At 57.3% G+C, this 25563-nt stretch overlaps 1 protein-coding gene across 1 annotated transcript in view; it reads right to left on the bottom strand.

The window, feature by feature from the left end:
• Nucleotides 1-9280: 9280 nt before the first annotated feature.
• Nucleotides 9281-25563, bottom strand: part of MID2 (midline 2) — a 62119-nt gene continuing 45836 nt past the window's right edge. Inside the window, exons 3-10 of the mRNA XM_061368960.1 lie at nt 23334-23429; nt 19578-19685; nt 16778-16926; nt 16247-16374; nt 15511-15654; nt 13239-13400; nt 10772-10979; nt 9281-9683 (exon numbers count right to left, since the gene is read on the bottom strand). Coding sequence (XP_061224944.1) covers nt 9281-9683; nt 10772-10979; nt 13239-13400; nt 15511-15654; nt 16247-16374; nt 16778-16926; nt 19578-19685; nt 23334-23429 — 1398 coding nt within the window. The remainder of the gene's footprint in view (nt 9684-10771; nt 10980-13238; nt 13401-15510; nt 15655-16246; nt 16375-16777; nt 16927-19577; nt 19686-23333; nt 23430-25563) is intronic.

Here is a 25563-nt window from a genome sequence, read left to right as displayed (position 1 = left end):
TGCTTCAGTGCGGGTCCGGAGGGGCTCTGGCTCCACCGAGGGCAGGATGAAGGCACAAGGTTGATGTGGCTGTGTTGGAGGATGCTGCTTGTGTTTGTACAGCCGTCTTGTGCTGCCGAGCTGAAATAACGCTGTAATTCTGCCACCAACAGCGCTCCTCTGTTCTCAAGGTGCTGTGTAAATGTTAACAGTGTGTTTAATTCATTATCAGCTACAGCAGGATTAAGAAGCCCATTTTATAAATGAAGATGCTACTCGAGAGAAGTTATTCACATCAAGGTCACATCCTGAGCCAGCCGGAGCAGAACAGGGGGCTTTGAATGACAAGGGCAGTTTGAGCCTGGAAAAACACATGATGGAGGGGGACCAAGGCCAGGCTGGCCAGGGCTGGAACAACCTGCTCTAGTGGAAGGTGTCCCTGCCCATGGCAGGGGGTTGCAGCTGGATGGTATTTAAGGTCCCTTCCAACCCAAACTGCTCTGGGAGTTCATGGTTCTGTGAAGGTCAGAGCTGTGACAAATATGTCTGTGGTACGTGAACCCAAGTGTCATCTGGGACATGGAACTGGCCAAAAGCTGTGATGCTTCCCCGTAACTGCTAGTCAGCACAGCACCTGAGCTCACTGCTCTGCAGGTAACTGTCACCGGCTCAGAGCTTGCAGCTGATACTGAATGTGTCTGCTCGTACTGCACCTGAGCTGGGCAGGGCAGGGTGAGCTATGCCCTGCTCTGCTGCTCCCACCATCCCAGGGCTTTATCCCTTCAGATCACTGAGAGCTCAGTGCTGGCCTTGTAGTTGCAGGTGATCAGTGAAGCATTGTCATTGCAAAGGTATCCTGCGGGATGGTGCTGAAACCTGCACCAGAACACCCAGGGCAGTGCCGCCTGGATCCCAGCTCAGCACTGCTGCATCCTACTGATTACAGGCACTGAGGTGCTGCCCAGTGAGTGTAGTGAGGCCACTGCAAAGAGAACCCTGGCAATGTGAGTCATCTGCTGGTCTGTGTGGATCAAAAAGAGCCAAATCCAAACCAGGAGCAGCAGGAAAGCAGGGACCATGCGTACAGCGGGTGCTTGGCTCAGCGTGGTTGAGGAACCGGGGGAAGGATGAATTTATGGGGCACATTGCTGAGAAGTCAGGCAGAAGACCATGGTCAGGGACGGGGGGATTGCTGTGCTCAGGGGCTGTGCCTCGGGGGCTGCACAGACCCCCACTTGGGGCCTTTGGGGTGCACACAGGAGCACCCGGGGAAGCTGGCACCCTTGTGAGCTGGGCACTGCCATCCCTGGAGCTTGGGCAGGGCCAGGGTACCTGGCTGTGCTGTGTGCCCCTTGGGGAGATGGGTCCCCAGAGCTCATTCCCATCCCGGGGATCTCTGCTCTGTTCTGGCTCCGTGCTCACTTCACAAGCCTCCCTGCATCCCGCCACTGACCCAGTTCTTGCTCGTTGCCATGGAGAACTGGACTCATTTCCATTTAACAGCCTCTGTGCTTCTCCTGCCTTGACCAAGGACCCGCTCCGGAGCAGGAAGGATGCTGTGAGAGCCCTGACGTGATATTCGCAGGAGAGGGGCCGGGGCTTTGCAGGTCCCTCTGAATGGCTGGATATGCACTGGTGTCTGCTTGCCCTTTAGGCTGGTGCTGCTGGCTGATCCATAACACTCTGTTTGTGCTCCACCAAGTGATAAACATCCAGCAGCTCCTTCCATTGGATCAGGTGGTGATGTTCCCAGGCTGGGATGTCCCTGGCAGCAGCTGAGTCCTGCAGCACTGTCTGCACAGTGGTGGTAACCTCTGTCCATCTCCACCTCCACACACCCTCTAAAACCCAGGTAAAGGTTCTCTGCTCTCTCTGCAGGTGTTGTCCATCACCAGACCAAGAGCAACACCTTAAGTGATGCTTTGCCATGTTGATGATCAGGAACAGTCAGTTCCAGGGGCTGACACTGCAGGTGAGTGTTTAAAGTCTCAATCAGAGTTCATTAAGCAGGACCGATGTGGGGCCAGCTCAGACCGCATAGCACAGCTCCACACAGCAGGCCAGGATTACCACATCCCACTGCCAGTCACTGCTGTTGGTAGCAGGAGCAGATGAGGCAGCTTCTTGATGTCACTTGGTGTCTAAAAATAGCGGTTTGTCCTCTTTGCTTTCAGCCTCGCAGGGCAGGGCTGAGGCCCTGTGAAGTCAGAGGCGTTCCTGAGCTCTGGCAAGGGAGTTCCTTTGAGGTTCCTGTTTCATGAACTAAAAACATGAAATGAAAACCCCAAAAGCCAAGATCCACCCCAGAATGTGCCGCTGCGCTCCCGAGGCTCTCCCCTCACTCACAGGCTGATGCTTCGCCCCCAGATGACGCGAGGAAGCCGTTTCCAGTTTGATTTGTGGCACCAGTGACATTGGAGCTGTGTGTTCAAGAGCACATTCCTGGAAAGCAGCGCCAGAGCTCATCTCTGCTCAGCCAAGTCTCTCTCTGTGAGGCAGCTGCCATGTCAGTAATGGTTTAAATTGACTTTCACAGGTGCCCATCAACGAGAGACAGTTTCCTAGAAAGCAGAGGTTAATGGAGAATCACACCAAACAGAGCAAGAAGAAAGAGGGAAAAGCTCCTTCCTACTCCCCAGCTCGCACCCGCTGCTTCCTAAACCCAGCAGTGACATTCCTTGTACAGGTAAATGACATCCCTTGTACAGGTAAATGACATCCTTTGTACAGGTAAATGACATCCTTTATACAGGCAAAGCGAGCTTCCTTTGGCTTCCAGGAAATGCAAGAAGAGAGCCCTGGCCCATACCCAGCACACAGAGGGGGCTGAATGGGGCATCCCTGTGATGAGGAGCATCCCTGAACCATCCCTGAGGGGGCTGAATGGATCCTCCTTGTGCCAGGGCTGAATGAAACATCCCTGTGTGAGGCTGAATGGAGCACCTTGGGGCTGAATGGAGCACCCTGGGGGCTGAATGGAGCACCTTGGGGCTGAATGGAGCATCCCTGTGCTGGGGCTGACTGGAGCACCTTGGGGCTGAATGGAGCACCCTGGGGGCTGAATGGAGCACCTTGGGGCTGAATGGAGCATCCCTGTGCTGGGGCTGACTGGAGCACCTTGGGGCTGAATGGAGCATCCCTGTGCTGGGGCTGACTGGAGCACCTTGGGGCTGAATGGAGCATCCCTGTGCTGAGGCTGACTGGAGCACCTTGGGGCTGAATGGAGCATCCCTGTGCTGGGGCTGACTGGAGCACCTTGGGGCTGAATGGAGCATCCCTGTGCTGAGGCTGACTGGAGCACCTTGGGGCTGAATGGAGCATCCCTGTGCTGGGGCTGGCTCTGCTCGTCCTTGGGACCCTGGCTGAAAGGTGAAGCAGGGGGAAGGAGGGTCCCATGACAGAGACTCTGGGCACAGCCAGAGGACACTAGAGGAGACACTGATACGTACTGTCTGGGGCAGCATCTCAGTGCAGGTCACCCTTTACCAGCTCCTCTCCTTTTGCCCTGTATCCCTCCATCCCTTCCAATTGCCCCTGCCGGCCTCCAAGCAGCCTTTGTGCCAGCCTCAGCAGGAATGAGCCTCCTGCTCCCCCATCCTGTGCCCTGATGCTCCACATCCCCCAGGACCATGCACTGGTCCCATGTTTTATCCTGGAGATGCAGGTTCAGGGTCAGGCTGATGGAGTTGGGCTGTGAGCAGCTCGGAGGAGAAGAGGCAGTCCCTCTCCCATGTCCCATTTCCCTGATTAGCACAGTCATTACAAGGACAATAAAGCCATCTCTGGAGCGATGGCGTGGGGTTTCCTTCATTCAATGGGCAGGGTGTGACTGACAGCACCCCCAAGACTGCGCTTCCAGAAGCTGTGGTTGCTTTTCCACAGCTCCCAGCGCTGCACACGTCCGAGTTCACCTCTCCCTGTGCATGGCTGAGGTTCATGCCCAGTTTCCTCACAGCAACAGCCAGCCCCATCTGATCCCCCCGAGCTGTGATCCCCACCCGCAGCCAGGCGAGTAGAATGGAAGGAGCAGTGTGTCCTGGACCACATCCATGTGCAAGAGGATCCCTGGCTCTCCTCACTGCAGGGTCCCTCTGGAAGCTCCTGGCCTCTGCATTGCCTCGTGCACTGAAGTCCACAAACGGGTCACAGCTTGAGGAGCTCCCTCCTCCACCGCCCTGGGGTTGCTGTTGTGTCTCCTGAGAAGGAAGGCTTGTGCCCAAAGCCTGGGATCAGGAGGAAGGCTTTGAAACACAGTTCTTGGACTCACTGCAGGGTAAGTGCGGGAGGAAGAGGAGTTTCTCATGGGTGGAGGTGGCCGTGTGGAGTTTGCTTGAAGCCCCACAACCCAGGCGTCTGGTTCAGAGGTGCCTGGGAGCCACACTGGGTATGTGGGAAGGAACCCTGAGGCGCTGGAGCAGAATCCATCCTGGAGCAGGCTGCTGGCTCCTGGCGCTGGGGGCAGGCTCCCGGTGGGGATGGCAGGAGCTGCTGGCAGGCACCGGCTGTGCTGCTCAGCCTCTTTCCTCCTCCGGGAGAGCACAACAGGCCCATGAGCACCATCCACAACGTACAGGAGGACACAGCAATCCTCTCCCCTGGAGCAGGAGACCCAGGCTGCCCATGGGATCAAGGCTGCCCCTGACCACGTGCATGGGAGCCCAGCGTGGTTGCCACAGGTGACATTTAATGACAGATGAGCTTCAGTGGCTCTTTAGCAAGCGGCTCATCAGACACTGTCCCGGCTTCTTGTGCTCATCTGCAATGGGGACAAGGGCTGGCTGGTGCCCAACTCACCTTAGCATCAGCGTGGGTGTCTTGCTTGGCATCCCCTGTGACTAGTGATGTCCTATGAAGAAAACCTGACGGATGGGTCGGAAGCAATGGCAGCTGCAGCTGCCCAAGTCCCAAGACGGCTCCAGAAGCCTTCTCACACTGCCTTCTGCAGCCGCTGCTGCGGAACTGCTCTGCTCCAGTGACCGAGCAGCTCATCACAGTTGTGTCTGTCAGCAACAGCAGCAGCGAGAGCCGAGCTCTGGGGCAATGTGAATGCCATGGACCACTTGTTCCCATACAGAAAGCAGCTCCTCAGGCTCAAGGCCAGGTTCCAAGTGTTGGGGGTTAATGTTTAACAAGAAAAAGCCCAGAGCAAAGGAATAAAGTAAGAAATATTTAATGCTATGCTGCCAGAAGGCGCTGGATGGGCTCCACTTCATAAATACTTCAGGCATTTCTGCTCAAAGATGAGCTCTGGCTCCCCTGGGCCTGTGTGTTCACTTCCCCCTTGGCCAGGCAGGTCCTACACTCTACACTGATCCCTCACCTCCAGCAAAGGGCAGCGGGAATGGGGATGGGAGATTCACAGCCAAGGATGAGCACTGGAGCAGGGAGACAGTGGGAATGACAGCAGGGGAGAAGTATTTGTGTGGATGGGCTTTTGGATGGGGCTTCAACATCCCATAACCCGCCACCCCATGGGCTCTTACAGGACAAGAACTGCTGCTGTTGGATGGCACCAGGCACCACATATGCCCTCCTCCTGTGGGTGCACAGCCACGTGTGGCAGGTCCCCCTGCACGAATGGGATGTGTAGGAGCATCCCTGGGAGAGCAAACCCCCCCGGACCCCTGCTGACCCCTGTGGTGCCTGCTCTGCTCTCCAGGGCCGCTGGGCCAGCCCTGCCCATGGTAAAGGCCTTTTTGTTTGTGCTGGTTTGTTGCTGTGCCTGTGAGTCGGGAACCCTGCGGCTTGGGGGCTGTGTTTGTCAGGGGTGTGGAGAACCCATCGCTGCCATGGAGAGCATCCCGAGGACAGCGCCTTGTGCACTGCATCACCTCTGCCACACACGCACACAGCCAGTAACATATATATATTATATTATATTTTATATATATATATATGTACACATTAACAAAGAAGTTGCAAAAAAAAAAACAACCCAACCAACAGAAAAGGGGAAAAACTGTAACTTAAGAACAACCCTCCCCCAAACCAAAGTGGAACAGGAATGGTACAGATGGCGAGGGGAGGCTGATGGGAACCAGGAGCCCCAGTGCACACCATGGTGTCACCAGGAGCAGAGGAGCCCCCAGCAGTCCCGGGCTCCCACCCGTGTCCATGTGGGGAACAGGCTCACTCATACCCCAGGGCCACAGCACCAGAACCATGGGCGCTCATGGGCCGGGGGCAGCACCTGGGGAGCATCATCAGAGGGGGGACCAGGGACGGGGCCACTCACTCACCCTCTGGTGACACCCGCGTGGGTTTTGGGGCTCCAAGACTTGGAGAGGACACTGTGGGTGCGAGCCCCCTGTGAGCCATGTGCGAGGGCAGGGGAACCCCACCACGATTAGTGCAATTTCATCAGGTGCAAACGTCACATTAATGGCTCGTGTGCTCTGGGTTCCCGGGCGCGCCGAGCCCTCCAGCAACCAGCCAGTCCAAGGGTGCTGGGGCCAAGCTCGGCACCTGACTGCAAACGCTAAAATCCATCTCCAGTGCTTGGGCATTTGCTTGAGGTTGCCATGTTAAGAGCAGCCCCATATGGGATCGGCACACAGGGAACGGACTTGCACAGTGGCCCCGTGTGTGAAAAGCATCCAACTGAAAAGGGCAACTTATCCTCTTACCATGAACTCTGTGTGTGCTCAGCCATGGGGAGCATGCGGCTGACCCAGCTGCGGCTGCAGGAAGCACATGGACCTGCTCCATCCATGCGGGAGGGATGGGCCTTGGAAGGCAGCCTGGGTCAGAAGGAACGTGGCAGTGCTGGGGCCAGGTCCCATCCCACAGCTCCCTCCTGCAGCCTGTCACCAAACCCAGCAGCAGTGGGTGCTGTGCTGGGAAACAGGCTCTGCACACACACTGACCCTCCTGTCAGCCGCCAGCACCAGGCTTTGTGCCATGGGCCCCCCCTCCCAGCCAGGGCACTGGGGGTGCACCCGCTCCGGGCAGGGGTAACTGGCTCCAGCCACACCAACCAGCCTGTCCCGGCCCATTGGGGACAAGCTCCCATGTGCTGCCGCCCCATCCGAGCCAGGACCCCCGCCCGGGGCTGTGCTCTGAGGTAGATCCCTATCCACAGGGTCCGGGAAAAGGAAAGAAACGGCCGGCAGAGCTTGGAGGTCTCAGAGTGGCTGACCCCATGAGCTGCCACCGAGGCAGCCATATCCAGAGGAGAGAACTGGGTTTTCAAACACCACAGATTAAAGCTCAAGCACCAGCCTGGCTCTGGCTGCTCATGCTGCCTGACCTCCTCCCCTGGCATCTGCTGCTGTGCGTGCAACATGGACATCACACACCCCAAATCACATCATGGATCCTGGCTGCAGGTACCCACACTGACTCTTTGCCCCCATGTGCCCAGCTCCTCCTGGCTTTTAAACAAATGGGGGAACGGAAGCTTGGCCACAGGACTTGGTGCTCGTGGTTACCGGGAGCACTGCCGGCAGCCAAGGTGCTCCCAGTAACCAGGAGAGGCTAGAGCCCCTGGAACAGATCCAGTCTTTTGCCATAGAGCAAAGAGGACGGTTCCACACTCACATCACCATGGCAGAGAACAGACCAAGAGACAAGATGTGGGGTCATAAACTGCGATTTGGGGTCACAGAGCATAGAGATGGTCTCTGAGCAGGATGTGACCATCCACTCAGCATGGGGCGGTGTGTTCTTTCTGCAGGGACACCACACATGAACCTCATGGAGGTTCACGTGGAGCAGCACGTGGCAGGGCCAGAGGGTGCACTGGGAGGGGCCATCTGTCAAACCTCTGTGCTGGGGGAAAGATGCTCTCAGCTTGTTCCCCAAGGGGGGTCGCTGACTCCACTCACCAGCATCCAGCACGTCACCACCATCCATTGCATCACCACAATCCATTGCATCACCACCATCCAGCACATCACCACCATCCAGCGCATCACCACCATCCAGCGCATCACCACCATCCAGCGCATCGCCACCATCCAGCGCATCACCACCATCCATCGCATCACCACCATCCAGCACATCACCACCATCCAGCGCATCACCACCATCCAGCGCATCACCACCATCCAACGCATCGCCACCATCCAGCGCATCGCCACCATCCAGCGCATCGCCACCATCCATCGCATCACCACCATCCAGCGCATCGCCACCATCCAGCACATCACCACCACCCAGCGCATCGCCACCATCCAGCGCATCACCACCACCCAGCGCATCGCCACCATCCAGCGCATCACCACCATCCAGCGCATCGCCACCATCCAGCACATCACCACCAGCCAGCGCATCGCCACCATCCAGCGCATCACCACCACCCAGCGCATCACCACCATCCAGCGCATCACCACCATCCAGCGCATCACCACCATCCAGCGCATCACCACCATCCAGCGCATCACCACCATCCAGCGCATCACCACCATCCAGCACATCACCACCATCCAGCGCATCACCACCATCCAGCGCATCACCACCATCCAGCGCATCACCACCATCCATCGCATCACCACCACCCAGCGCATCACCACCATCCAGCGCATCACCACCATCCAGCGCATCACCACCATCCAGCGCATCACCACCATCCAGCGCATCACCACCATCCAGCGCATCACCACCACCCAGCGCATCACCACCATCCAGCACATCACCACCATCCATCGCATCGCCACCATCCAGCACATCACCACCATCCATCGCATCACCATCATCCATTGCATCACCACCACCCAGCGCATCGCCACCATCCATCATATCACCACCACCCACCGCATCACCACCATCCAGCACGTCACTACCATGACCATGCCACCACCATGACCACACCACCACCGCACTGCTCCCCGAGCATGAGGGTGCCGTACATTTGACCACCACACCACAAATGCTGCCCAACTCCAGCCAAACAGAAAATCCTCCCCAGAGAGCAACGCTCGGGTCCTGCCTGGCTCTTGAGACAAGCTACCAATGGGCTCCAGGGCTCAAACCCCTGCTGTTCCAACCTGGGCCTTGCAGACACATGACCTGTCCCCCTCGACCACTGCAGCGCCTCAGAACATCACCCGACAACCCACCCCGGCCTTTCCAGCCCCCAGGAGAGGAGAAGCCATCGGGTGACAATCTGCCTGGGAAGAGGCTGCAGCACGCTGCTGAGGAGCTGTGCTTGTGCGCAGGCAGAGCTCACCACGAGCAGTTTGGTTTGCTGTGGGCAGTGGTTCTTCCTCTTTCCCCTTAATAAGAATTCATTGAGCTGCGTGTGGGAGGCACTGGCCTGTGGGAGCAGGATCTGACCACCGGCATCACCAGCACTGCCAGCCTAGTGACAGGCTTTCATTCCTGATACGTATGGGGACTCCTGGGGCCTGCAGTTACACTCCTGTTGCTCTGGGTAATCGATGAAGTCCGGGGAGGGCAGACCCGAGAGAATCATCAGGGACTTGTTCCAGATGGTGAAGGTCGGGCACACGGGCAGGATGAAGGAGACTTCAAACGTGTGGAGGTGCAGGGAGTTGGCCGGGTCGTAGAAGGAGAGCGCGTTGTTGTCGTAATCCAGGAGCACGCCGAGGCGCTTCATCTGCGGGTGCACCTCCACCAGCATCTCCTTGTTATTGTGCCTCACCACAAAGTTGTTGTTGCAGCGGGAGAAGACCCACGACGAAGAGTTCTTCCCGATCCACTCGTTCTTGGGGGCTGACTTGTACGCCACTCCTATGGCATACCTGCAGGGGAAGAGAGGAGAGGCTTGGATTAGCTTCTGTCCAGCCCTGACACTGCTGTTGCTGCCTCCCTGATGGCTACTTTATAAGGGTTCTCCTCGTGTGGAAGCAGCACAGCAGCAGCTTCATGGGATGAAAAGGGGTGAGAGGCAGCAGTGACACATCTGGACAAGTTTGAACCCCTGCTCTGCTCCTTGTGCCACGGAGCAGAGCTGCCAGCTCATGGTGGGACCTGCGCCCCCTGCTGTGCCTGGTGCCCCAGGGGACAGAAGGTGGCACTGGAGCCCCCGAGAGCTGCAGGTCCTTCTCTGCCTTTGATCTGAGCATCCCCACCATGAGCATCCCCAGGACACAGGGCTCCGGGCTCAGGGCTGATGCCATCGGCTGCACCAGCACGCGCCCTCCGCAGAGCCACGGTGCTGCAAGGTATTGGAAAGCTCCTTCCTTCTCTGAAGGCCTCACGGGATCCAGTCACCAGCAAAACAATGCCTGGAACGGGTCCATGTCTAAGCAGCAGCTCCAGACACAATTATTGCTTGAGAGACAGCTCACAAACCAAGCTGCTGAAGTCGGAAACTGCTTTTTACTGCAGGCTGCACTAACGCGCATCCGGGATGCACCGTGGGACTGGGGCCTGAGGGCAGCCTCAGCTGGGGGATGCAGCACTGAGTGCTGGGGATGCTCTGTGCCACAGCTGGGAGTGAGCAGCAGAGCTTAGGGCCGTGGAGGCAGCCTCCCTGGGGCAGAGCCATGCAGCAGCACAGGGCGATGGAGAGCAAGCAGCAAGTTAGGCTGTGCCCCCCTGCCATCACTGGGCAGGGATGTGTACCCCAACGAGCAGGGAGGGCAACGGAGATACAAGCTTTACCTTGTGGCCTCACTGGGTTGGAGCCAAAGGCTTCCAGCAGAGAGGAGAAACTCATCAACCTCTTGACAGCCACAGCCACCAGACTTAAGGTCTCAGCAGCCTCCCTGCCCATAAGAAGCTCTGCCAAGCCCCAGGCCTTTAACCCTTATGTCTCCTACATGTCTCTGGGGAAAGCTGAGGGCTCCCAGAAGAGGAAGGGAGGAAGGACAAGGGTGGTGCCTACCAGGTCGAGGATCCCACCACCACCTCCCAGTAGTGACAGCCGCTGTCAATGAAGATGTTTCCTGCTGCTCCATAGCATCCTGTCCCGCTGAACCTCTCAGGCGTGTGGCTCTTCTTCAAGGAGCTCTCGTCCTTCTCCATCTGCAGCCCATCATTGGAGATCTTCAACTTCTTGTGGGCCATCTTGGGGTCCAGCTTGAAAGGCTGACCTGTTAGTGGGAGGCACGCAGATTAGGATTCATGTTTGTCATCATCTTTTGTCCTCTGTCAGTGATGTAAAATGTGGCAGAGATGGGAGGATGATGCCAGGTAGTGGCAGCAGCCATTGGGATGCACTGTGAGCCAAATCGAGGCAGGGTGGGCAGACTGAATTCCTGAATGGATCCATGCTCTATTAGTAGTAATGAGAGCTCCACAAGCACATGGACGGGAGGGCAGACCCTGAGGTCTGGAATAGCAGCACCAGTCACAGCATCAGAACCACAGCATCGAGCATGCCTCCCCCAGCAGCTGACCCAGGCTGCTCTCACCGTGCCCAGGCTGCTATTGCGTGTCACAGGCAGCACAGCCCGAGGTTTTCGGTGCTACTCTGCTGCCAAACAAGGTGTCAGCACTCGGGGAAGGCAGCGGGGAATTGAACACAGGCCCAGCCTCTGTTGAGGGAGCCTGGGTGGGAGGTGGAGCCCGGGGCCTTCCTCCACACTTACCAGCATCCAGCTTGATGCATTCTGCAGGTCTGCAGTGCTGGCTTGAAACCCAACTGCTGCAACTCCTCTTTGACCTTACCAGCACACAGGCAGCCAGACTGCTTCCTAACTGACACCACCGGTGCTGATCAAACCCTCTGAGGATCTCAGAGGCTCCAGCAATGCCTGCAAAGCACGCACTGCTATGGTTTACCCTAACCCGCACCCGCAGAGCCCCTGCCACGGCCAAGGCAAGAACCATAGAAACCACTTCCCTGAGCTTTATTTACTACCAGAGCTGGGTCTGTCCTGGTATCCTGGCACTTTCATTCCCTTTTGGACACTTGCTAATAAATAAGACTGACTCAGGATCAGGCTCTGCGAAGGAAGGTTTCTCTCTGTCACTAAACCAGAACCGTTCTCCCAAGGTATTCTGTTCAAGAACACAGACTTAGCCCCAGCACTGACAGCAGTAACGCTGCAGAAATCAATGTGTCCTGACACTGACCTTCTGGTGATGAAGGGATCTCTCCACATATCCCTTCAGGAGCAGAAAGAGGGCTGTGGAATGTGATAATTGGCCCTTGTCCCTGTCGAGCTGCTGACATTTCCCGTGAGGTGACAGCAGCACAGGAGCCTGCGCTACCTCCTGCCACCCACAGGGAAAGGAGGAAACCCTTTGCCATAGAACAGCAAACATGAAGGGGCAGGAGAAACAGCCCCTGGTGCTGGGGGTGCAGCATGAAGCGGTGGCACCTTGTTGACACCATCCCAATGATGAGCAGGGAACACCCCAGAGGAGCCCTCATACACAGAGAGAAACGATATATGGAATCATCATGGAATCCCAGCCTGATTTGTGTTGGGAGGGACCTTAAAGCTCATCCAGTTCCAACCCCCTGCCAGAGCAGGGACACCTTCCACTAGAGCAGGTTGCTCAAATACACTCTCTCTATACATTACACATATCCATATTGCTGGATCAAACCCTCAGAAATTCTGAGGTTTCCCTAAAAACTTTCCCTGAGAAGCACATAAACCCCGCACCCGCGGCACAGGGACATGTGCTCACCGCTGCCGTGCACCCCTTTCCTGGTCATTCGGTGTGCTAAGGGAGCTCCTGGTGCACAGACTCCTGTCGTACATCATCACTTGTGCAGTGCCTCGGGTGGGGATTGCTCAGGGTTTATAAACACGCAGGATGCTGCTGCAGATACATCCCTGCAGCAAGGGGCTGCCTGCAGAAACCTGAGTGCGCTCTTGTTTAGGGTTAGGGTGATTCTTGATCAAATCTCAGTCTGACTTCCCTGCCCATCTTTAACCCTCCTTGGCCACCCCCAGGGAGGTGTGAAGCACAGTCTTGCTGCAGCTGCAAAGTTCCATCCACCACCATACAGACACTTGGTTCTCCTTAAGGCTCCCCATACAGGGAGAAAGGCATGCACAAGTGCACAACTGCGCTGGGACCCCTGCAAGCCCCATGGTGTAAAGTGACCAGAAAGATGGGACCTTCAGTGTCCCCCAGCATCCCAGCTGCTGAGGGACCCGCAGGCACTGGCAGAGCAGAGCTGATGGCAGGGAGCCCGGGGCACTGTGTAGGGTACCAGGAGACCAGGAGGCAGGGAAGGAGCTGCCACATGGAGCAAGATGGGATGTTGGACCATTGAAACCCTGGGTCTCCACCGCGCTAGCAGGGAGCGCTCGGCCATGCCCCTCTGGATGTGGGCACCATGGAGCTGCTCCCGCAGCACCCACCGGGGCGAGGCGAGCACCCACACGTACTGTTGGTCTTGAGGCGGGCAGGTTCGCTGTTCCGGCTGCCCGCCTGGTTGATGGCCTTGACGAGGAAGATGTAGCGCGTGCCGCTCTGGAGCCCGTGGACCGTGTAGTGGTTCTGCTTGATGTTGGGGACAATCATCCAGCTGTCCATGGAGTTGTAGAGACCTGGGGATAGGACATGGGGGGGGAAGGTTTATCCACAGGGAAGGACAGAGCGCAGAGACCGTGTGCTGCCAACCAGACCTGACTGACTGTGCAACGCTCAGGCTGATTTACACCTCCCAGAGAGGAAGAGATGCTATCACCCTGCAGACAAGGACCAGCTTTAGACCCTTCATCAGAAAGGATGCAGTGGTTGAGAGACAACAGTCTGGGAATGATTTGGCCTCCCAGGCAGGTTTCTTTCCCAGAGAGCCAAGAAGGGCTTCGCCCTGGAGACTGAGGGCTCCCATCCTTGCCAGAGCTTAAAAACAATCCTTCTTACTTCAGCTTTTGTCATCCATACAAACGTCCAACTCCCACTGCGCTCCTGGCTCCACAGACAGTGTGAAGGGGAGGCCAACTGTGCGCTCCTCCAAAAGGTATTTCCTTTCCTGGGAAGCTCCTCGTGTCCCGCCCCAGTCTCTTCATGCATGAGTTCAGCCAGGGCTCAGACGCTCTCACCACCAGACCTGACTGTGCTGTGTCAACTGGCAATGTGCTGTTCATGCTCTCCTCTGAGATGTTAACTGATGTTTTCTCACTCCTTGTACAAAGAGCCACCGAAGGCAGCTGATGGGTGCCCCTCCGGCAGCCCTCCAGAGCTGCCCTGGCCTCCTCCCTTCCCCTCTCTCCCACCTTCCCATGCCTGAAGCCAGGCCCAAGAGGGAGCGACCCCTCCTGTTCCCAGCCTGAAGACCGTGGCTGCTGGCCAGGCTGCGTGACCCAGCTCTGAGCATTGGGGTTCCTAAAAGCGGGAACTTTCTCTGGCAGCTTCCTGCATGTTTTAGAGTGCACTTCACAGCCTTCCTGTGCTGTGACCCTGCGCCTCCAGCACTGACACCCTCTGGACCGGTGAGATAAAGTGACAGCAGCCCTCAAAGCCCACAGTGCAGAAGCATCATGTCAGCACTTCCTACAGTGGTTAAGTGCTTACTAAGGAAAACCAGGAATAAAAACTCCTCTCAGGAGCCGCGCTGCCAGGATTCTGGGCTCCTCCAAAGCACTTCAGGATGGACAAGCTGGAAGCTCTGGTTTTGTTCTCCCATTACAACATCCATGTTTTGTTTCCTTTTTCTGGCACGAAACAAGCAGTTTCCCTGGACTTTCTCCTACAGCTCAGCCCATGGATCCAATTTCCTCCAGAGCACAAACCCCCTCCAGTTTCAGGGAAAAGGCAGCGTTAAATCACAGAATCACAACAGCCTGGTTTGGGTTGGGAGGGACCTTAAAGCACACCCAGTTCCAACCCCCTGCCACGGGCAGGGACGCCTTTCATAGAGCAGCTTGCTCCAAGCCCCTGTGTCCAACCTGGCCTTGAGCACTGCCAGGGATGGGGCAGCCACAGCTTCCTTGGGCAAATCATAACACGTGCGTGTCTCTGACACCCCAAGGATGCACTGGGCACACAAAGAAAGAGCTCGCTGCTGCTGCTGCTGAGACTGGGAAACAGTCCTCAGCTTCATGGCCAAGCTGTATCCCCGCCCCTCTGTGCAAACCCCAGGAACCCCTTTCCCTATAAGGACATCAAACCAGCCTGTGCCTTTTTCCCAGATAAACCTTCCCGGGAATGAGCACCAAGTCAGCCCCTGCCGTCAGGAGAGCCTCGGGGATGCCAAGCTTGTGGGGTGAACAACCACAACCACAGACCCACCAGCAAGAGCCTCACCAGCTGCAGGTCCCATTTCTGCTGAGCAGACCTCTGGTGCTGTGGAAGAACACTGAGCTCTGCCAGATCATTTTCAGGAAGGGTTACCTGGAGATGTGCCTCAGTACTGCTATGGGGGTGGTAAATCAGTGACCAGCCCATGGAGCAGCCCTGCCCATAAAGTGTCAGGGGGAGAGGTATGGATCTGGGAGCCAAGACGGATGGAGACCCTCCACTGATCCAAGCGCTCCATGGGGCCGAAGGCTGCAGGCACTGAGCACAGGGCAGAACAGCCCCAGCCAGGGCTCCTACATCCCTCACCCCAGCCCTGAGCAGGGTCCTCCCCCAGTTCCCAGTCTCTAAACCCGCTGATTCTCCCCCAGAACCTCTCTCCTCCCCGGAGCAGCGCAGCGCGATGCCGTCACTTACTGATGAAGTTGGCCTGGCCGGTGAAGATGGTGTACTGCAGCTCGTAGGAGCTGACGCTGAACTCATCCTCCGACATCCAGTGCACAGTGATGGTGTCGTGGGAGGCCGTGCAGAGCTCCTCCCGCACTGACGGCGGGTTCGGCGCTGCGGGAGATCACAGACAACAGCCCGGTAAGGTCCTGCTTTCCCAATGCACCCTGAGCTCAGACCTGAGAGCAGCTCTCAGCACCCAAAGGGGCTACAGGAGACCTGCAGAGGGGCTTGGGACAAGGGCCTGTAGGGACAGGCCAAGGGGAATGGCTTGAACCTGCCCGAGGGGAGACTGAGCTGAGCTCTTAGGCAGAAGCTCTTCCCTGTGAGGGTGCTGAGGCGCTGGCACAGGGTGCCCAGAGAAGCTGTGGCTGCCCCATCCCTGGCAGTGCTCAAGGCCAGGTTGGACACAGGGGCTTAGAGCAAGCTGCTCCAGTGGAAGGGGTCCCTGCCCGTGGCAGGGGTTGGAGCTGGATGAGATTTAAGGTCTCTCCAACCCAACCCAACTCAACCCGTGGGTCACATCATCATTTTTGACATGTTTCCTGCCTTCTCCTCCCACCCTCCAGGACAGGCAGCGTGCACCAGTGGATGGGGACATGCAGGAAAGTGTCACTGTCCCGGTGGCAGCGCAGCCTCAGCTGACCAGGTAAGTGCTGCCGGTGAGAGCAACCCGCAGCCCCTTTGCCGCGCAGTGCATGCTCACCCGTCAGGTAATCCAGCCCCTCCAGCAGCTTCTTCTCTCTGGAAAAATCCAAAGCAAAGTTTTCAAAGGCATCATTAAAATTGATATCTGGTATCAGAACTTGGGAGGAGGCGGTTGCCATGGCGACCCTGGAAGAAAAGAGGAGCCCATCAATACGCATCAGGGTGCGGGATGCTCCCGGCAGCGCTGAGGCAGGGGATTGGTGGGGATGCTGTGGGACACTGGCTCGTACCTACTGCCCCTGCTCCTGCCCCAGGAGGGTGGCCTAGCCTGGGGACAGGTCCCACAGGGGTGTGTGTGGGGGCTCTATCCCTGGGTGGTCGCAGCCCCAACTACCCTCCAAGCTCACTCTGGATCAGCATTCCCACCCCTTCCCCCCCCGGAATGATGTTTACTCCCACAGGAGATGCTCAGCTTCGTGAGGACCTGCCATGCAGCCTCTGTCTTTTGAGGGCTGGGCACCAGAGACACAACAGAGCAGCACCCCCAGGCAGGTCCCTGCGAGCAAGGACAGCTCCAGCCACATCCCACCTCTCAGCCACGTTCCTGGCTGTCTGCAGAAACCGCGCGTGGTCGTTCTCCTTCAGGATGTGCTCTGCCTGGTTGATGAGGACCGTGGAGCGCTCCAGGCACTGCCGGCAATTGGCGACCTGCTGGGCCAGCTTCCGCAGCTTCATCACCTGCGAGGGGGGCACAGCGGGGCTCAAAAAGGGGCGCAAAAGCCAGCACACGGCCTGGAAAGCAGAGGGAAGGCCCCATCCCAGGCCAGGGGCTGCTTAAATGAGGCAAGAAACAGTGAAACAGCACAGAATCATCCCCATGGGTTCTGGGGAGGGACAGCAGCAATGCACTCCCTATGCTCAGTCTTGCTTCCAGGTGGGAAAGCCACAGGCAAAAGCCCCGGTGCTGCTCACGTGGTCCCCCAGGAACGTGCCCATAGCATCAAGCAGAGGAACTCCATCACCTGTCCCTCACTGGCAATCCAGCATCGAGCCGGGCTCATACTGTGAGCACACAACAGAGCTGAACTGGGTCCTCTACTCCACGTGACCCCCCATGGCATCCCCAGCCTGCATCCCGAGGCAGCAGCCGTGTGCTGCGGCTGTGCTGCTCCCCTGCAGCCGTCACGTTATTTCCTACTTCCTGTTTTTAAGCAGGACCAGTGCACATTAAATCCTCATGGAGCTGCTGTGACAGCGGCTCCTGGAGCACCTCCCGGAGCTCTTGCTTCCTGTTGGACTTCCAGACCACGGTACTCCAGGGGGGTACGGACTGAGAGCGCGCTGCGAGTGAGGAGCTGCCATGGGATGTGCCCCAGGAGCTGTGCCTGCCCGCTGCTGCAGGCGAGGATGAACCCTGGGCAGGGATTGCTGTGGGATGCCTCAGGGGAACAACCTTCCCCATTCCTGAACCTTGGAGCTCCCAACTGGCCCAAGAGGGTCTCCCAGCCTCAGGGCTCCACACAGACATGTCCCTCGTCACCCTTTCTGCTGCAGGTCAGTGCCACTGCATGGAGGGAGGGGTGGGGAGAGGCGGCAGAGCCCCTGCCCCTGCCCCTGCCTGCTCTGAGCCCGCTGCCCGGAGGGGCTGCAGCAGGATGCGCTAACACTGAGGGCAGAAGCTGCAGGTGCCGTGGCCAGGGGCCAGTGCTACTGGGCTGGGCTGTGACACCAGCACCTGCAGAGCCCCGAGCACCGGATCTGTGCTGTGTATGAAGAGCGCTCTTCAGACCAGCTGCCTCCTCCTCCCGCATGCTCCATAGGCCTCCCTTCCCTGGCCACTCTCCGCAGCACCACGTGCCATGCGATCAGGCTGCTCCATGCATCCATGTCAGGAAAAACCACACCGAACAATGGAAACCCAAGCACCAGTTCAGAGGAAGGCAGCTTTCCTAGAGCTGCAGCTGGAGCGCTTCAAACCAGCCGCAGTGCCCACAGCTTCCTCCTGTCTCCTGGGCTCGGAGCTTTCTAAGCTCCGCGGTGTTTGTGGCTGGGGCTCCTCACTGCTCAGAGGTGTCAAGAGTGATGGGGAAGGTGCCTGGCCTCCCTCAGCACAGGGACTGCAGCCGGGCACCGCGGTGCTGCAGACCCACACGTTAACATCCCCAGCCTGATTTCACCAGCAGAAAGGCTTGTTCCAGCTTCCAGGTGTCGGAAGTTACCTGGTGTCATGGTTTATCTTTGGAAATCACACCCTGTCCCGTCCCCAGTACACCCAGTACCACCATTCCCATGTCCATTCCCCACTGGTCTAGTGCTGAGTTTGCAGCTACATGGGCACAAGCTTGCTGCTCTGACCCTGGCTATAAGCATTGAGCATTGCTCTGTGGGTGGGTTTGGGCACTCACCAGGGCCTCTCCTCCACCCAGCTTCCAGTCTGTAGGAAAACATCTCTGAGCCTTCCAGCTCCCTGCCAAGCACGGCTGAAACTGGACAACATGGCCAGAACACGGTAAGGGGCGAGGTGGGAAGTGAGAGGCAGACAGACAGATGGACCAGCAGAAGGCACCGTTACATAAAACATGCTCCTGAGGTGGCTGGGATAAAAGCAGTATTCCCAAGCTTCCACCCCACCGGGGGGTCCATGCATCATGCTGCTCTTGCACTCACAGCACAACCCGCTCCCAAACCTCCTCTGGTGTACGTGGGGTGATGCTGCCCCCCAGCTCAGCTGTCAGCAAGTGATGGACGCAGAGCTGGACCCTGCTGCACCTCTGAGCTCGGCAGGAAAGGCAAAGGGCTCGGGCACACTCACTGTGAACTCAGAACTACAGCCTGTCCCTCTGTCCTGTCCCTCCAGTCTCTGCCCATCACATGGAAACCACTGGGAAAAGCCAGAACCACTGGAGGAAGGGTCCAAACACACACCTCACCCCAGGAAAGGGGTGAGAACTGCTGCAATGCAGAGCATGTGCCTCTCCCTCTCCTGCAGTGCAGGGCTTGGGTGGCCCTCAGCATTAATTCCACTGTATCCTATTAGCACTGCAGAGTCAGAAAAGCCCCAAGGAAACGTCTGGCCTGATCCAAGCACTGCATCCATTTGTCACGTTCATCAATGTGCCCTGCATCCTCTGGTGATGCCAAGCATGTGCCTTGTCCTTGGCAGGGGAGCCCTGTGGACAGCAGGAGGGGACACCAGGACCCATGCCCCATCCGTGGGGCAGGGAGATGAAGCTGTGCTCACACAAACAGCTGCCCAGAGCAGATCAGCTCCTCCATGGAAGGCAATAAGCTGCTGTCAGCCCCTCTGTGTGTGTGCTGCTGACATCCCAGCCCCATGGGCACAAGAGGGGACCCTGGAACCATGGCTCAAGCTCTCCAGCTCTCCTTACCTTCGTCTCCTTGATCTTGACAGCGATGACCTGCTTGCGCTGGCGGATGATCTCCATGAGCTCGTCACACTCCTCCATCAGCTTGGCCTCATGCATGGCTGTGTTCACCTGGCCAGGGCAGCAAAAGCACACGTGCTGTTAGGAGGGACATGCTCATCCCTGAGCCCAGCAGCTGCGCGGCTCCCCCAGCTCACACCAGGGACAGGCAATAGGTACCCTCCACGCTCGCCTGCATCCAGCTGCAGGAAGGAAGAAGGCTGAAGAAGGGTGTGAGTCCCTCCTCACTGCACACCAGGGGCAGTGCTGGGTGCTGGGCTGCGCTGGGTGTTCACAGGGCACCGGCTGCAGGAGCCAGGCTCAGCCCCAGTCACGGCTCCATCGCTCCCCACCAAAGCCTGTGCACCACCGCCCAGCACCAAAGGCTCAGGAATCACCCATTTCCCTGCATGTTTTGGCGTGCTCAGCACAGCACAGGCAGAGGCTTCAGGCCTCTGCCTCCAGGACAGACCAGCATCCTTGGGGGAATACACTCGACAGAGGGGGTTCAAGCCCTGTTCCTCAATCCCAGCAGTGCGCTAGAGGACAAGGATAGGCTGTCTTCACTCCATACCCTTGGAGCTGTGTGAAGGCAGCCCAGAGTTAAACACATTCTGTACAAGAGCTTTTTTTAAACTTGGCCAGCAGCTTATGCAACTCTGCAGTGGGAGACAGCCGATGGGCTGCAAGGACAGCTCCAGCAGGGAACCAGAGCAGGATCTGCCCCATCTGCTGGGGAGGGGGGACGAGATCAGGGGCTGGAGCCTGCAGCAATCTGTGCTGCCTTGCAACCCGGCTGGCACAGGGGATGCTGGCAGCACGCTCGCCCCTGTGTGCAGCAGAGGGGGCATCACGCAATCCTCCCGGAGCACAGATCAGGGCTGTGTCTGCTGTTGCCATCGGGAGGGAGACCTGGGTGCAAAGACCCCAGAGGAGAAGTGTGGGGGGGATCACTCAGCAGAAGCCAGGCTGAGACCCCAGGCCCCTGCTTCCATTAACCCCAAAGCTGAAAACCCACCCAGGGCCAGGGCTCTGCAGCTCAGCCACCACCCATGCTCCGAGAGGCTGACGGCAGATGGGGACACAGAGCCCACCACAGCCCTTCCTCAGCTGCCTCCTCTCCACAGAGGAGCATCCGAAGCCATGGTCCCAGCCCCACAGTGCTGGCAGAGCACGGAGCAGGGATTTGAGGCCAGCATGGCTCAGCTGAACACTGCCCAAAGCACTTTTCATTAGGATGAACCAGTTCCCATAGCAGGTAAATGCTGCATTTGAGGTGAATTCTCAGCAGGTGCTATGGCTGTAGGAAAGCCGGGCACGGAAGAACTCTTAGACATAAAAGAGTGGGGGAAAAAATGTTTCACTCTTCTCAAAGCATGTGTAGGAATGTGCTAGGGACAATACACCCCTACAGCAAAAACCAATGGTAAAACTCAAACCTGAAGACAGGCATTGCAGCTAGAGGAGGGATGAGGAGCATCCCTGCAGCCTGAGGTGGGAGTTGGCACACATAAACCTCCTCCTCTCCCAGGCATTGGGAACCCAGCTCCGAGATGGAGCGGGGAACCCCAGCCCACCCCAAAGCCATCCACAGGGTTCAGGGGACATGCACCAGGCCAGCTCCATGCAGCACGGTGTGAGGGCAGCGACCTCTCCCCATGACAGTATGTCAGGGTGCTGAAGCACCCACCCTGGTGCTTCAGGCTCCTTGCAGGGCTGCTACCTGCTCTCTATGGTCCTCATTTCCATCACAGGAGGTGCTCCCTTTGCCCTCTCTCCGCAGCATCCCCAAGGGGTCACTTCTCGCAGGCTCCATGTATGGGGACTCTCGTGACACCCTTCTCCAGGGTCTGGTCTCTCTCCTCTGCACCTCAGGGTGCCAGTGTCACAGTCCCTTGGACATCGTGTGGGACACGGGCAGGGTGTTGGGATCGCACATGTCTGCTTATGCACAGCATCCCCAGATAGCTCCAAAGCACAATCCCTGCGATGCAGCCTCCAAGGGAAGTGTGGAGGGACAGAGATATTTTCTACTTCACACTTCAGTGTGCTCTCTGAAGGGCAGGGCTGCATATTTAGTAAGGCTGAGGAATGAATTTCAACTGTTATTTTAAGCAGAGTGACTGACAAAGCTGAAAACTCCAAAACTATGTAGGAAATGGCAGCCTGGGGGCCTGAAACTTCCAGAATTAGAAAGAAACACCAAATAGCTTTCCGTTCATCACAGGTCAGTCCACAGGATGCTGGAGATGGATCCAGAGGAGGAGGTTTGGAAGGACATCCGCATGCATCCCTGCTCCATCCCCACTGGGGTCACAGAGTCAAAGCATGACCTTTAAGAGCAGTGAGTGCTGCTGATGGTCACCAGGGCTATGGCTCCCTCTCTGCCTGCCGGACACCCGCTTGCTCTCTATGTACCACAGCCCCCCTAGACCCGCTGGTAGGAGGCAGCCGATGCTTCGCCAGCAGTGCAGGGTCAGGAAGCTCTGTTCTTCACCCTTCGTGAAGGTGCCGGGCCAAGGAACCGCTGCTTAATTCATCAACCATAAAACACCAACAGCCCATTAACACAACCCTGCCTGTGCCAGCCTCTCTCGTGTTCCACTCCAGCAAACAGCTGCAAATTAATCTGCCATTAATTGGTACGTGCGCTTTGAAACAGCAGCGAGGTGTGAAGCATCTTCCTCCTGTCGAGTGCTTTCCAAGCAGAGCATCGCTTCTGAACTCCCGGCGCTGGGGCCGCAGCCAAGCCGCAGCATCAGGCTGCGGCACGATGCAAACAAGAGATGCCTGATTGCACACCAGGAACACAGAGCGCTTACAGATCAAGTGGTGAAAGCAGCAAGGTCAGCAGAGCCCCCTCCTCAGCAGGATTATGGGTGATCTCCTCTCTTCTGCTGGTGCTTGCTGTAATCCCCTCCACAAAGCCTTCCCACTCGCTGCCAGCTTAAGCCTGAGCATTGCTATTCCGCTGCAGAATGCCAGGCTCAGGCAGGAGAGATCATAACCACTGCCTGGCAGCAGGGAGGAGGCCGAGTGTATGTGTTTGGGAAGAGGATAGGAAGTGGGAATTCTGGCTGCTGCAAACAGGCAGGAAGTCTGGGACCAGCCTTGTCTTGCAAGGGGAAGCTGCTGGGGATGGAGACAATGTCCCTGGCTGAGCCAGGGCACTGGGGACAAGTCAGTCTGCCCACACTGCCACCGGAGCCTGACCCCGAACAGAGACTGAGTTAGAGATGAGGAAAACAGCTTTAACAGTGAGGTTCAGCAAGGAACAGTGCTGCACTGGCCCCACACCAGCCTGTGGAGAGGGTCTGGGGTGGGACAGCCCAGAAAGTACATGGGAGGTCTGTGAAAATTAGAGCCAGTGCCCTGTGAAACAGAAGTGGGGTTATAGCCTGGGAACAGCCAAAATCACCCTTTTCCCTCCCCTCAGAGCACTGAAATGAGCAGCCCGGTGGCTGCTGCCTCTTCCCAGTGGCTCCCAGTCACACCTCCCTCTCCTTCAGACCATGCAGACCCCTGGAAGCATCCTCACATCCTCCATCAGCCTCCTGTCGCACCTTGGCATCAGTGATGCTCCCACCATGCTCACCTCCATCCCCAGGGCAGCCCCTGAGAAAGGACGCAGGAGCAATGCCGTGTATCTGCCATTCCCACTGGGGCAGCTTCCCCACCACCCTCCCCGCCCTGCCCCAGCCCCTGACCGCTCTCACCAACCTCCACTTGCTGGCAGATCTGGATGAGCTTGGCCATCTGGTTCTCCAGCTCACTGTTGCGCTTCACCAGGTTGGTGAGATTCGTCTCCAGTGTTTGCTGCGAGAACCGGGAGAGGAGGAAGAGAAGAAGCAAACAGGTCAGCAGAGCCAGGACCCCCTGACCCGTGCCCCAGCCACAACCATTGCCTGCCCCATGCACCCCGAGGGAGCCACAACTGGAATAGCGCTCAGCACTGCGGTGGCCCTGGGGGGGGTGACAGTGGGGTGTGTGCCCTTTGCTGCTCCTTTGGGGCTGTTGGAGGAACCAGGGCTGTGCTCTTTCCTGCAGCAAAAGCGAGTGTCTCCTGTGCTCCCTGGAAAACCTTATGGCGAGCGAGAATAACAGCAGGAGTATCTTCAGGATCTCAAAACTGTTCTTAAACCACTCACTTCTGCTGAACCCTCTGACAATGGGGAGAGACCAAACACTTCCTGCCCAGGAAGAAGCCAGCACGGCTGTTCCCATCATCCACAGATCTCATCCTGCTTCCTTACTGTATCGTACATGGTAAGGAAGCAGGACAAGATCCTAAGGAACCACGGGAGAGGCATCTCTCTCCTCTGCAAACCATCCCTGCCAGAGTGATGCAGAGATGGGCAGAGGGAGCAATGCTGCAGCTCTGGATGGGGCCAGGGCAGCTCCCACCAGACCTCACTTAGGGCTGCTCTACTCCTGGAGCAGAGCAGGAGAAAGGGCCTGTTGGTGAAGCTGTTGATATCTGCAGACCCGCAGTGGACCGGTGTTCTTCTGGGTATCAATAATTTAAGTGACAACACATTTCCATTAAAATATGTGGTTCCGCTAACAGGAACTGCTTTATAACAAGCACTCGGTACCTGTTGCAGCGCTTGTTGGGAAAACGATATCCTATTAATATTTTAAATGTCAGGGCTGGAAAAGGATCCCTGCGGTGCTTCCTTCACCTCTGGCTGGAAACTGCCGTCGGAGGCGTTTACCACGGCTGCAGCAGGCCCAGCACCACAGCTAATTTGGGGGCTAGTTAGCCAAGAGGACTTGGATCACAGTCCTGGAGCACGGGCAAAGCGCTCATTCCTGAAAAACCACTGGCTCCCAAAAGAGGCCGGGCTCGTTTGCAGCGCTGCGGATTGCAGCCAGCGGCGGGTGAGGCAGCATGCAGGAGCAGGCTGGAAAATGGAGTAAAACCCCAGGTGCCTTCATTAAGGGGAAGTGCTTTGCGTGACAGCGTGGTGTTGATAATGAAGCAGCAGCTGCTGGAGCCTCTCCCTGCAGCTCAGTACCATCAGACGCAGGCACCGAACACCTCACTCGCTGACCACCCCCTCAGCCCTCCCCACTGCACTGAAGGTGCAGCTATGAGACAGCAGTGAATCTGCTTCCATGTTCCAGGGCTGCTGTGTAGGGGCATGAACTCGAGATGCATGCACGAGCCCAGCACACACCCGCAGCATCCCACGCCTGCCAGGGACAGCACCATGCTTCCCATCCATCAGCACCCACAGACTGCCCCTGAGCACCCATCCTCCAGCGAGTGGTGCTGAGGCAGGGGCTGACCCATGCTAGTGACATCTCCAGCACCAAACCCCTCCCTGGCTGCACCTCTGGCTGCTGGGAGCCCTTGTGCCACACATGAACACACAGATGGAACCATTTCCTTCTGTCTGATTTGCTAAAACAACTGAAATGCAACAGAAGCTTCAGTTACAGCAGCTGGGTTTTCTGCAGGTACATATAAATTACCACAGTTATAGGGGTTGGTTTTTAATTGCATGATAACATGTTCATAATTTCCTCACATTCTGGCCTGAAGTACAGACGAGCCAACTGCTCTACCATTGGGAAGAGAAGAGAGAGAGGAAAAGGAAACTCCACCGTGTCCTTGAGCAGAATGCACTGGTGCTCAGTGAGATGAAGTGATGGAAAACCTTCATGGACACAAGAGTCCCTATGGGAAGCAGCTGAGCCCTGCCTAGGATGGATGAGGTGCTTCCCATGCTGCCCCTTCAGGCCCCATCCCTCCCCAGCAGCTCTGACAGGCAGCTCAGGGGGTGCACCCCATTTACCTGCAGTGACTGCATGCACAAAACCACGTTCAGGGCCCAGCTAAATGAGCACAGCACCGATGGGCAAGCGCTGAGCTCCGTGTTCTATTAGTCATGTGTATGACGTGCCACAACGCGATTTTCCTTTTCCTCCAAATACCAAAGAAGCA

This window comes from Neopsephotus bourkii, unplaced genomic scaffold, assembly GCF_033783945.1.
Source record: "Neopsephotus bourkii isolate Nb327-2 ecotype Australia unplaced genomic scaffold, CSIRO-AGI_Nbou_v1 NB_1468, whole genome shotgun sequence".
Taxonomy (NCBI): Eukaryota; Metazoa; Chordata; class Aves; order Psittaciformes; family Psittacidae; genus Neopsephotus; species Neopsephotus bourkii.
The sequence above is the reverse complement of the archived record's forward strand: the minus strand, read 5'-3'. Positions and strand labels throughout refer to the sequence as shown.